We start from the raw sequence: 13,796 nt of genomic DNA on the forward strand, positions 1-13,796 counted from the left end.
ACTCCACGTAGCTTATGGACCTACGTAACAGCCAGCAGAACACAGGTTCAAATTTGCATTCAGCATCCATTCAGTTCCATAATTGCCTGAGGAGAGCCAGAAGTCTCCCCCTTAAAAACTGGAAAACCCCTAGAGACCTCGGGGGGCTCTCGGGAAGGGTAAAATCTGTGGTTGTCTCTCTTGTGATCTTGGTGAAGGTGCCATCAATGTATGCCGTAACTAATTCACTAGAGGCACATGTTACACTGGTCTGGATACACATGCAGGCATAACGAGCCAGTTCTCATCTGCTCCTTCTGTATGGACTTGACGCCTGACATAAAAGTGGCCCGCCACAACAGACAGCTTCGTAGCTGTCATCTTAAAACACTTCTCTCTGAAGAATGACATTTCTGACTCAGAAGCCCAGAGGCGTTTCTTACATCTCGGTTTGGAGGAGCAGGGCCTTCCAATTCCGAGTGAACTTCGGGTACCTTGACTTTCATCTAGCCCGGTACACTTCTCTTTCTGCGGTCTACCCAAGCAGCGAGCTGGACAGAATCAAAGTCGACCGGAAACTCCTGCTTCCTTTCCGCTGGGCCTTGAAGTGCCCATCAAATGATGTCTGGATCCCGAAGTACTGTTCGACTCCCGCACTCCAGACTCTGCTCGGGTTGAGTAAACTCATTCTGACAGACTCCACTCCTGCCTGGGCTCAGTGAGGGAACTGAGGGAAGTTGCTGAGGACACCAGAGCCCTGGCTATGGGAGGAGGGGGAGGAGGAGGCAGAGTCTGGCTGTGAAAGCATCCCCCTGCCCTAAGGGCTCTCAGGATGTGCCCAGCTGGTGGCACTGTTTAGGAGAGGCTCTGGGGATTTCAGCAAGTGAGGACCAGCTACTAGAGGCAGCTAAATGGTTGTGGGTCCTGGATGCTCTGGCTACCTCTCTCTGCTTCCTGGACACTGTGAGAGAGCAGCTCTGCTTCCCTGGGCTGTTCCCATCATGATGGACGCATCATGATTAACTGCGAACCAATAGAAACCTTTCTTTCTTTTGAGGACCCGATACAAAGTCCATCTTCTAAACCATGAGGTAGTCACTCTGAATACACAAGGCCACACTGCCCAGTTTCTCCAGCACATGGAAGCTTAAAACAAACAACAAACAAACAAAACCCATTGGAGGCATCTGTGGTGTGGCTTAGTAGTTAAGAATATATACTATTCTTTCAGAGGAGCAAGGCTCAGTTTCAACTCCAATGCCAGGCAGAGCACAGCTACCCACAAGTCCCACCCCAGGAAATCTGTCGCCCTCTTCTGGTCTCTTCAGGCACTGCACTCACATGCACATACCCATATATATTAAAATTACAATTAATCCCCCTTTAAAAGAAACTATCAAGGACACACCACCATGTGCTTTGAGTGGCACAAGGGGTACTCTCAACCTGTAGAGGAAGACTGGGGTTCAGAAGTGTTAGTGGCATTAATCCAAGATGAAAGAACCAGGGCTGGCCATTTTGATTGACTGCAGTTTTACTCATGTTAGTTGAACATCCAGTTTCGAACCTGGCTTCCAGGGGGCTTTGCATGAGTGGGGTCTATTCACACACTGCCTTTGTCTCCCGTTCACCTCCTAAAGGCTGGGTTGCTATCGCAACTCCCTATTTTATGGCTGCATATACTGAACTAAGCACAGCACTGAATGGCAGACTGTGCTTTGCCTAGTATTGAGCGGCGTGCTCAGCACGGCACCGAGTGGAATACAGTGTTTTTTATACTACTGCAAGGAGTACTGCTTTCAGAGAGGGAGGAGGCTCCAGCAAATATCTGTCCCATTAATTTAGTGTATGTCAAAAGGACAAGGATGAAGAATTTCCCCCAGAGACCCAGTAGCCAGGCCAGGAGGCTGCTCAAGAAGACAGTCACACTTTGCATGAAGTACGGCATCTGTTATTTAAGACAAAATGGGTCGACTGCAGAAGAGATGCTGATTACATGCAAGGACATTTCTAGAATGCCAAACTAGAAGAGTGACGTGGGCCTCAGATGTCCACCACAGCAGACCACACGTGCTAAAATGCTCCTGGAGAGTAAGAAGAACCCTCCACACTCACCGAGGTCCGTGTGGTGACCTCTGGACATGCATCAACAGCTCAGAGGCTAGAGGGGACAGAGTGGAGCCCAGGCATCCCTGGAAATCCCAGGGATGCCCAATAAGCCCTCTGTCCTCTTAGGTTGGGTGTTTGTCCCTTGGTTCCCTGTGCAGTTTTCCCGCCTTGATAAGTCTTGTTATTTCAGAGAGGGAGGAGGCTCCAGCAAATATCTGTTTGGGGGAAGATGTTGGGGAAGGAGGCAAGGAAGATACTGGGACCTTTATAAGGGGTTTCCAGGGTCCCTGTGGAGACTCACTGGACTGGACAGGGGTTTTGTGCTTGAGGTGGTGGTGGGAATAGGGTCTCAGTGCTGAGGTAGGCAAGGCATGGGTTGGAGTGAAGACACTTGGGTATGCCTGGGCAGCCAGATTCCTGCTCTGACAGGATTATCAACAGGCCGTGAAGAATAGAAGAATAACATCTCACTGATAAGAGGGTCGAGTTGAGGCCAGTGAACTTCCTATGATCCCAAGGAAGCGGCGCGGGTCATTAAAATGATTTCTGAGTCTCTGGACAAAGCAGACATAGCAAGCGCCACTCTTTGCGGTTCCCCACAAACGTGCCGGGCAACAGGAAGGTGGAAGCCTGCAGTTCTGGCTTCACGGTTAAGCATGATGCTGTGACTACCAAAACAGAGCCGTGAGTCAGCAGCACCGGCCTCTGTCTTCATCTCAGGGAACAGCTGAGGACCGGGCAGCAGGAGCAGGGCGGGCTTATGGACTGTTGATTGACACTGTGCCTTTAGCTGAGAAGTACCGAAGGCTCCTCAGCTTTGTCGGGTGGAGCATTTTAATCAGTGGCGTTGGTTAGGTTTGAGGGACTGCATGGACCTTGATGGGATGATGAACCACTACATGACAGAAAACATTGCAGGCTGATAGAGCTGATAGATCCCCTGGCCATGAGCACCCCATGAAATACCAGAGTGGAGCAGCCACCCAGAAATAGATGAGGTGGGCAGGAAGGCTCTGGATGAGCCAATCTGGTACCCACTGCTCCCTTCCTGGAGGTGGTATCCTTGTTTTCCATTCAAAGGATACAAGGAAGAGGAAATCCACCACAATATACCAACGAATGGCAGACAGGAAGACTTGAGGGAGACTGGCATGGGAGTATAAGCACTCACAAAATTGGTCCTGTTGCAGAGGCTTGACAGGGGCCAACACACAGGAAGGAGAGGTTTTTATGTGCCCCCCCCCCCCCACTTGCCAGTGTGGCCTACACAACTGCTCAGGAGCCTAGACTCTCAGGGACAATTCAAGCTGCAAGGACCAGCAGGGCCTTTTCCTGCCACCAGGGCAGACACACCTCTACTATCCAGTCTGGTGGAACCCCATGGGGACTCCAGAAACTCCTTCTCAAGGACCCAGTATCCTCCTTGCCTCCCTCCCTAACATCTGCCCATTTCCCAGAAATGTGACAGACATATCAAGGTAGGAAACCCTGCACCAAGGAAGTAAGGGACAAAGACCCAACAAAAGAGGACAAGTGGCTCCCAGGGCTTGCTAGGCAGACCAAGCACCCAGATTTCCAGGAATGCCTGGGCTCTGCTCTGTCCCCTCTGACCTCTAAACTGCTGACGTGGGTTTAGAGGTCGCCTTTAGGTATTGGATATGGACATAGCTCAGGTGGCTGTCCATGGCCACCTCAGGGCCTAGTCACTTTTAAGGAAGTGTCCTCAGGCCCCCAATGGCCACTTCTTCCCCGACTACATGAAGGCAGTTCACTCCATCAAAGCACTCTGCTGCCCCACTGGGCTTTTCAAATGGCAACAGAAATGTCTATTTGCCCCAAACACAGCAAGAAGGAACACCCCCCTTCCCAATGACCTGGCAGCCGGATACTGAGGCGGTGTAAACTATTAAAGTCTGAGGAGGAGGTGGACTTTCTATTTTGGCCATGCAGCTACGAGTGTCAAGTTTCCCTGACACTAAGTGACTGGGGACCCACTGTTTTGGTCTCACAGAAACCTGAAAATTTTAAGCAAGGGCAATGGGGGTGCCCACGCAGAGACAGAGATCTTTTGCTGTTTGTCCCTCAGCAGGGCCATTAAGGACCTCTCATGTAGCCATCTGTCTTCTCAAGGATCTCATGAGACAAGGTGTGGCTGTTCCCATCTTTACACGGTGGAAACCGAGTGCAGTCAAAGCCCAACCAGCCAGTGATTGGCATCAACTCCAGCGTCCATTGGAGTGCAGCTTGAAACCAGTTGCTCATGCCCTCTGGCTCTGTTTCCACCGTGCATAACTCTCAGCAGCGAGGCCATGGCCAGCATCACAAGTTGTCATCTGAGTAGACCCATGCTTGAGACCCTAGCACCAAACTCGCGGGAGCACCACAGTCTCTGCATACAGGTTGTGAAGGGTTAAGGGTTATTTAACACACTGTGTGCCTTCTTTGGAGGTCTGAACGACATCATCAAGTTTGCTTTCTGGAAGAGTTGCCGAGTCCTGACTGGGCTATTTCTTCTACCTCTGCCTGGGAATGTGGGTGAATCAGGGAAGTTTATGCATCCTCAGTGGTTAAGCTGTGGGGTCCTGAGATCTCAATTTGCATTTTGTGAGCATGCTAAGTTAGGTCCTGGGGGGCCTTGCTATTTGACTATTAACTTGGGTCCCATTTTCGCTCAGGAGTTTTGCACATTCTATTTGGCATCTAAGGCACTTGTATCTGAGAGCCAGCTTGACTCCAGGTGCTGTTCGTTCTCCCACAGCACGGAAGATTTTTTTTTTTGTATCAAATGATTTCATCTTAGAAATGTCCCCTTTCCCTGTGTGTGCATATGGGTTTTGTTTTTGGCTAAGGGAACTGTAGACTCTTTGTAAAGTTTGCCAGTAAATCTCAGCTTCAACCAAGGCCAAAGAAAGAGGAAGCAGGAAAGAAAGCCTCCTTGTGGGTCGCTAACAACTCTCCTCTTTCAGGAGAGCAGGCCTCTTTGCAGTTGCCGGAGTGCTGGACGAAGGAGTGATTTCTGCGCCCACTCTGAAGGTGGGAAGATTAAGGTCTGCTGTCAGGAAGGTCCGTGCCCAAGACCTTTAGCAGAGAGAGCTGGGACCCTGGCCAAATGGACCTCGAAGCCTGATGTAGCTCCCGATTCGAGCAGCTGTAGAACCTGCCCCGCCCCCGTTCCTAACCACGCCCTGCCTTCAGTTGCCACGGAAACGGGAAACGCGAGCATGCACTGCGCATGCGTAGGCGTAGAGTCCCTGTTGCTAGGGCCACCTGGAGCCGCTTTAGTGGGAGAAGTGAGGTTCCAGAGTCCCACGCAGCAACCAGAGCGAGGGAACCCCAGTCCGTGCCTGCGCCCCTGGGGGGTGACGGCAGGGTACCCCACCTCTCCGAGCCTTTCCCTGCCCCAAGCGACAGGCTGTACTCTGTCCCTGTCCCTCCCTCCAGAGGAACCCCCACCTTCTGGGAACCTCTAGGGTTTCTCTGACCTCTGCAGTAGGCCAGCCTTCAGAGGGCAAGGAAGAGCTTCCTGGTTGGTGAAGGAAAGACAGAAAAAGGCCAGCCATGTCGAACCTGTAAGTGGTGGGTCACCTGTTAGTCTCTCTCTTTTCCAGAGTGGCTGCTTCTGCCTTCCCCCTCCACCTCACCTTCCTCTCCACCGTCCTCCTCTCTCCTCCTTTTTATCTTTTATCAAGTTCAATATGTCTCAGGATCGATTATCCCTGTCTCGCTGGCAAAGGACACTAGTCTGTTTCCCTCCTTCCTCAGCGGGAGGGTCGACCTCCAGGCCTCCATCACATGCCCATGGCTGACGGAGGCGACTTTTCTGTTAGTTGTGAATGGGTTGCTTGTGAGAACTCCCAGACCCTAAACTGCATTCCAGAAAGAGCCCAGGCCATTGCTGAGTGTGTCTCTCTCACCTCCTTATAGCCTTGGCTCTGCAGTTACCCCATGTTGTGCGTGTGCGGTATGGCTAACTGGAGAAAGTTCCAGGCCGAGCCTTGGTCACCACCACCCTGCAAAGCGGTAGCCCTCAAAATTGTTTCCATTCGGAAGAAGAGAGTTCCCAGCACCATGCAGGGCAGTGGCTCATAGCGTATATTTGTGGCAGCTGTAGACCACAGCTTTAGGTCCGTCCAGCTTCTCCATACTGTCTGCCAGGAAACGTAAGCCTGGGCATTCCCAGCTCATGGAAGGAAGGGGTGAGGAGTGGGGTATGGGGAAATCAGGAGAGCAGATGGAAGCCCGTGGAGCTGGACAGAAGGCTGTTGAACATCAGGTCTAAGCCTCCTGGAGATGAAGTAGGAACTTGACAGTGTGGGCCCGGGATGGTCTATATGAGACACAGAGCAAGTGCAGGTAAAAGGGCCAGCAGGGAGAAGAGCAAACTTAGCTAAGGAGCTAAAGCTTCCCTCGGTGGGAAAATGGTATGCAGAAGGAGGCCAGGCTCTGCTCTGTGCTGCTGGGGTGAGTCCGGAGAGGCAAGAGTGGAAGCCAGATTTGCAGCATAACGGCCATGCTCGTAGCGGACAGTGGAGTGAGGGGTCAGAAAGATCATTCTGGAGACAGGAGAGAAGCCAATGCAGTGAAGGCCCGAGAGTTTCAGTGGATAGGGGACAGAATGGTCACCCTGGCAGATGACAGGCTAGACAGAGGCGATAGATGTGAAACCACTTCATTTTGGTGTACCAAAAGATTGCCTGGCGGTGAAGGAACCAAGATAGTATAGGAGGCCAGGAGTGGGTGGGGGCCACCCTTGATAGTGAGGGCCAGTGGGAGCTCATGTGCCGGCAGACAGCTCCGGGTACCAACTTTGCAAGCCCAGACTGTGTGTAGCTGGACATCTAGAAGGAAGGCAGAAAAAGAGTGCTCTTCCAAGGGAAGGGCATGTGGAAGGATAACACAGAAACATCAGGGGCCATAATGTTAGCCCCTGAGGATGCGGGACTCAGAGCTGGGAGCTGGAAAGAGAGTGGGGCTGGAGGCCGTGTGAATAGCCAGGAGGACCCTAGAGCACACAGCCAGGGCAGAAGGGTTCCACACAGAAGGGGGCCCACGTTAGAGAGCACCCCCATACAAACGCCACTCCACAACAGAGGGAGAGAAGGATGAGAGAGAGAGAGAGAGAGAGAGAGAGAGAGAGAGAGAGAGAGAGAGAGAGAGTGTGCATGTGGGGAAAAGCCAGGTGTCTCTCAGAGCAGGAAGTGGAAACACACAGAAAGGGGTAACCATAAACTCTGCGAAGGAAGGAGGGTTTATTATTGTCTGTCAGTGGCAGGAGGTAATCCCCATTGACACACTTCGACTTCCCGAGGAAGCTCAGTCCCTCCGCAGTCATCAGCGGCAGGAAGAAATCTATCAAGCTAAAGAACAGCTATGTGGTCTTTCTGAGCCCTTACCCACTGCCCTCCTGACTCCAGAGTCTGTCACGTTCTAGGTCATGTTCTAAACTCTGAAATCCATCATGGGCTTTCGAAACCACTAGGCAGTCTCAGGACTGAGATATATCTAACTTCTCCACACCATCATACCTGTGTGACCCAATCCCTTGGAACCCCCTTAGGGACGGGGATCCACTCTTGAGGATTCTTGAGCACAGGAAGTGACATAGTCGGCCTGACCCTAGCTATCTTGAGAGGAAGGACAGCTCTATCACTACTGCACTCTCACCTTTGACCCCGCCAGGCCACAACCAAAGAAGCGAACCCATGTCCACACAAAGAATTGTGTGACTGAAGCATCACCACCCTGCTCAAGGCAGGGCAGAAATGTCCCACGGGTCTCTTGGATAAGGGTGTGCCAACAGCATCACAGGTTGTTTGGCATTAAACCAAAAGAAGTCCTGGCATGTGCTACAACGGGCGTGAACTTGCTACACAGTATGAGTGTAAGAAGCCACTCACAGAGAGTGACTTAGGACAGACTCTGTTTACAGACAGCTCTAGACTGATGATGACTCAGCTTACAATCTTTCTGCTTCAGGGACTTATCAAAAGCCATCGGATTTAAGCAGACACTGTACTATGAGTTTTGGAGGTGGATCTTCTCCTGGGTTAATGGTTTATGTCTGATTCTCTGGATGCTCGGCCTGGTCACTTCCTAATCAACAGAGAAATTCCCACCTCTCTGTAGTGTGCCATGCTACTGAAATAGGTTTTTCTTTAGAATGTGTGCAGCAGGGGCAGACATACGCAGGACTGTCTAGACAAGACCAACCGAGGCAGACTCAGGATTCGTGGCCAAGGGCTGGGAGGAGGCAGACTCAAGAGTGACTGACTGGACAGGATTCTCTTGGAGTGATGAAAACATTCTAGAACTGGACAATGTGATAGTTGCACAGCACAGCAGATACACTAAAGACAGTGTGGCGGTTGTACAGTACTGTAAATATACTAAAGCCACAGTGTCACACCCTGGAAGTCAGGGTTCCTGGTGGTTTGTGAAATGTGTCTCCATGATGCTCTTGTTTGACACCTTGCCATGTCCTTGATCTCATATTATCATCACGGGTCCCACATGAGCAAAAGGACCAGATACTGCAGGGAGGGTGTGTGGGCTCGTGCACACCGTGTCTATGAAGGAGGTCAGCACTCTCCAGGCTGGTGTGGCTGAGGCATGTTAGTTAGGTCCCTGGCAGGCCAGACTGGTGGAGTGTGGCTAGAGATAGATTGAAGGGATCAAGGCCAGAAGCCCTGGTCTCTAGGGAACAGGCCTGTCAGGATGCGATGGAGCCATCTTTAGTGGTAAAGAAATCCGGCCAAGACATGGAATCCACATGCTCACCTAGCACGTATTTCCCTTCAGCCAGCACCATGCCTCTAGGGTCACTGAAAGGTACAGGAGAGGAAGAGAGAGGCCAACCCAGAGGGAGAGCCTGTGAGGCTCCAGTCACCAGGACTGTCCCTGATTCAGTGTTCCAGCTATGACCAGTCTGCCATAGCCTTGAAGGTTCCCTGCTGCCCTAACCCTTGCTAAAATGGGTGCAGGAGGGCATGAACTCTGTGGGCCTGCCTAGCTGGCTCTCCCCATCACAGCACCCACTCATCCTACACTTCTGTTCAGCTAGGGCGTCTGGGGATCCCCATGGTGGAAGATTGGGTCCATGGATACATGAGTGGGGTCAAGTCACCCAGCTCTTAGGAGGCAGCCCTCCTTACAGTACTTGCCGCAGGGATAAGCAATTTGGGGTGTAAGTTGCTGTGGTGGCATAAGTAAGAATGCCCCCCCATAGGTTCATGTATTTTAATATTTGTTCCTGGTTGGTGGAACTATTTGGGAAAGATGAGGAGGTGTGGCCTTGTTGGAGGAAGTGTGTCGCAGGAGGCAGGAATTGGGGTGTCAAAAACCCATGCCATTCCCAGTTAGCTCCTCTTCTTCCTACTTGCTGATGAAATGTAAGTTCTCAGCTACTTACATTCTCCAGCCCCATGCCTCTCTGCCCTGGGCCACACTCTCCACCGTGATGGTCACGGACTCTAACACTCTGAAACCATGAGTATAGTGACATTTTATTTATGTTTTAATAAATAAAGCTTGCCTGAAGATCAGAGGGTAAAACTAAGCCACTAGAGGCCAGGCAGTGGTGTCACACACCTTTAATTCCAAGATTTGGGAGACAGAGGTAGATGGGTCTCTGTGAGCTCAAGGCCACCCTGGGCTACACAAGATCAGTGCAGAAACAGATCCAGGTGGTGATGGCTCACACCTTTAATCCCAGTACTAGGGAGTCACATGCCTTTAATCCCAGCAGTAAAGGGAATATAAAACAGGAGGAGACAGAGGCTCAGAGCTCAGTCTGCAGTCACCCAGCCTTGGTAGAGGTAAGACTTCTCTAGTGGCTTGGCTGTTTTGCTTTTCTGATCTTCACCTTGAGCCCCAATATCTGTCTCTGGGTTTTTATTATTCATGGTACACATGAGCCTTTTCTAAGTTTCTTTGGCCACAGTTTGTTACGGTAATAGAAAACTTAATGAGACAGTTACCTTCATCGTTTACTGTTTATCCCATCCCCACATTAAAATTATGATATTTACTCCCAGTTTATTATTTCTGGGTTCTTGTTCATGTTGCATTTTGTCAGCCCCCAGACTTGCTCTTTTTATGTTTGGTATCTTTGAGCAGGAGTAGATCACCCCTTCTGTTTGTTCTCAACTCCTGCACTCTAAAATGCTTTTCAACTAGATCTGTGTAGCCCCCACCCCAGTGTTTTTTAATGCCCTTTATTTGAGCTTGGATATAGGTGAGATTTCTCTTTTCTTTTCTCATACCTTCATTTATGTGATTGTTGACTGTGCCTTGCAGCCTTGCTGTTTTAATCAACCTCATTATTGTTACTGATTTCCTTGCATTTGGCAGTTAGGCCATTCACAAACAGCAGTGCTAAACGGTTTTTGTTTGTTTTGGTTTTCTTGTTTGTTTGTTTGTTGGTTGGTTTTTTTGTTTGTTTTTTGTCAATCCCTTCCTTCTTCCTCTTTTACTCCATTTTCCAGGGTCGTGTTGCTCGTGTTTCACTGATATGGCTGCAGTGGTCCCTAAATTCAGCATCCTTTAGCAACCATCTTTGTGTGCACAGAGCGTCTTCACTCAGGAATAGGCTGTCTATCAGTTTGCTGAGTATTTTCTCAAATGCTGGCCGCTTCCCTGTGATTTTGACATGCTGTAGCTGTGAGTGGCCAGGGGCTCCTGCATGGCGAGCAACAGTCATTCCGAGATTCACCCTGCCTTTGTTAGAGATGCTTTTCTTCTGGCTGCATTTGGTTTGCTGAGTGGAGCTTCGGATCTGAGTTCTGAACAGAATCAGCTTCTCTCTTGTCAGTGTGTCTGCTGGCTGAGGCCCCAAGCCCAAGTTTGTCCCCCAAATAAATCCTGCGATGTTTCTGCGTTTGGTGCTGTCAGCTGCTGGTGTGCTCCCCCTGTGCTGTCTCAGGCCAATGACTGTCTTAAGTTGTGCTCTTCTCAGAGTCCGGAAGTCTGGGCTTTGGCGACATGACCTCCTTCTGACTTCACACCTTCCTGACTTTGCAGTCTCCAGGCGGATGACCAGCCCCAGCTGCTCCTGTCCAGGCTTGACATCACCCTTGACTTGCTCATCTGTGCTTCCCCGTCCTCCCCTGTTGTTTATCTTTCTGAGGTGTGAACACACAGATGCCGAAAGTCGGGTACCCAGGTGCTTTGAGCGGGCGCATATTGCTTCTGCCGTTCTTGTTCTTCCCTGGATGGTAACTGCCTCTGGTCAGTTACCGCTGCCATTCACCACTAAGTATGTGGGCGCTGGGATGTCCTGCAGCAGTCATGGCTCAGGCTTCCTGACAGCCCTGCTCTCTTCTGTGAGACGCTAACTAGCTTTTCACTAGTAAAGTCTTCTAACCGTTGCTGAAGTTTTGGGAGTGTGGCGCTTGCACACACTGCGGATGTCATGCCAAATGCCACACTCTATATCCTCACTCGTTGGGATGGGAGGGAGGAAAAGCTCTGACTTGGGATTCACATAGTCTTTGTGTCTCATAGTGGCCTTGTGTCTGTGCCCCTAACTGTTCACACTTGGTTTCTTTCTGATAAGCAGGAAATCATAAAGCATAAAGGGCAACAAGGAACCGGAAAGCCAGCACGCCAAGACATGGTGTGCCCTCACACCCTGTGACTTGAGCCATAGCTTCTGAATGCTCTGGTTTCGCCACATCAGGAGGGTACTGTGAGGATGCCATGCACTATTATATGGAAAGCTCTCAGAAGAGTGGCTCAAGGCATATACATTAAGTAACCTCTATCACCATTAATTCACCACCGTCATCGTCAGGGTCATCATCATTGTGATTGTGATATCATTACCAATATCACCATCATCAACCACTATCACTGTCATTAGCCGTCACCATCATCAACCACTATCACCACTGCAATCATCCCCATCATACCACTGGATGCCAGAGCTGCCCTGGAAGAGGGGAGACCCAGAGGCTTCTGAGGGCCTGGAAAGGAGCTTTGACTACAGAGCTGTATCAGGTCATGTGACTCCTAGCCCTGTTTGTTACACAATCCAGGGAGCAGGTGGCTAAGCAACTCCAGGTCCAGCAGAAAACGACACACGCAAACTGATAGTTGGAGACCAGGCGCTAGGACACCTGCAAAGTGTTTGGACTGGAGCCACAAGGGCGTCAAAGACCTCAAGCTCTGGCTTCTCAGAGTCAGGGGACAAGTCGGTCATCCTTCCAGAGCCGCCTCTGCCCAGACACCCATGATGTCTAGCTGATCTCAGCCCGAGTTCTTATGTGTGCCGCACACCTGTGATGCCTAGCCCATCTCAGCCCGAGTTCTTAGGTGTGAAAGGCCAAAGTTTAAGAAGGGGAAATCTCTACCATAATTATTTCGGTCTGAACAGGCTTATTGGGCAAATCTCAAGCTAGAATCACCAGAGAAGACGGACAGGGGTGGTATGGTTCCCTGGTAGCTCCTTTGGCGAATGATATCCCCAGCCTTCAGCTGCCCTCCACCCCAGTGAGGGCATGGAACAGTCTGCATTTCATACATTCATCCGGCAAACTTCTGGTTGTGTAGACGCCACCCAGTATGTGGGGCAAGAGGACCCAGCAGGCCCAGAGCCCGTCAGACCCTGGCTTCTCATACGCTGTCGCGACTCTAAGGACAGCAACTGTTGTCTTCAGCTACGGCTCATCCACACCTTCTCACCTCTGTGTGAAGCAGTTTGGTGACTACCGCTCCTTGGTGGGCTCTCTCTAGATTTTTGCTATTTTCTTAAGTATTTTTTTTGTTTTATGTGTATTAGTGTTTGTCTTTATGTATGTGTTTGTACCATCTGCATGCAATACCCGCTGCAGGCAGAAGTGGGCATCACTTCTCCTGGAGCTGGAATTACAGAAGGCTGTGAGCTGTCATATGGGTGCAGAAACTGTACCCAGGTCCTCGGCCAGAGCAACTAGTACTCTTAACCACTGAGCGACCAGCCTCAGACGCCTGCTATTCTTGTCTTTTAAAGTACTAGGGCTGGAGGCTGGAGCCGATAAAGTGTTGGCTTGCAAGTGGGCAGACCTGAGTTTATTAAAAAGGAGGGGGGAAGAGGCTGGATATGGTAATGCCCCCTTACACTTCCAGCACTAAGGAGGTAGAAAAGGGGGAATCCTGGGGACTCACTGGCCAGGCAGTCCAGACTACTGGATGAATTCCCAGGCCAGTGAGACCCTGAGTCAAGAAACAAGGTTGTTGCCTCCTGAGAAATGACATGGTGGTTGGCCTTTGACCTCCACAGACCTGCATGCATGCACACGCGCGCGCACACACACCAAGATTCTAAAAGGCTAAGAATATATTTTAGTAGGAGAGTACTAAACATGCCCAAAGCCCTGAATTCTTTCCCCAGCACAGAAAAAAATATTGCTACAATTATACTTGTTACATAGTCATAAAATTTTATCCACAGAGCCTGCACACATCCAACTTTACAAGACAATGCAGAATTACTTTCCAAAATGGTAGTTTCAATATAAACTTCATCATACATACATATATACATTTAAATCAGTTAAGATAAATTTATTGGTCTGGTTATAGATTGCTTTATTATTTAAATTAGTGCAGTAACACTGGCTTCACAGACATACTGAAGAGCAATTATATTATTTATAATGAGTCTTTTAAAAACTATTTACTAATCATAGTAATGCTTGTTTTAAAAAAAAATGGGCTTGTCAAAACACCGT

The 13,796-nt window shown here is 50.0% G+C and overlaps 1 protein-coding gene across 1 annotated transcript in view; it reads left to right on the forward strand.

Moving 5' to 3' along the window:
* Positions 1–5,511: 5,511 nt before the first annotated feature.
* The window catches only part of Iqca1 (IQ motif containing with AAA domain 1), a 120,376-nt gene continuing 112,091 nt past the window's right edge, over positions 5,512–13,796 (forward strand). The window contains exon 1 of the mRNA XM_042055621.1: positions 5,512–5,657. Within this exon, the coding sequence (XP_041911555.1) occupies positions 5,647–5,657 (11 nt within the window). The 5' untranslated portion in view covers positions 5,512–5,646. The remainder of the gene's footprint in view (positions 5,658–13,796) is intronic.

Source organism: Arvicola amphibius, chromosome 8, assembly GCF_903992535.2.
Source record: "Arvicola amphibius chromosome 8, mArvAmp1.2, whole genome shotgun sequence".
NCBI classification, from domain to species: domain Eukaryota; kingdom Metazoa; phylum Chordata; class Mammalia; order Rodentia; family Cricetidae; genus Arvicola; species Arvicola amphibius.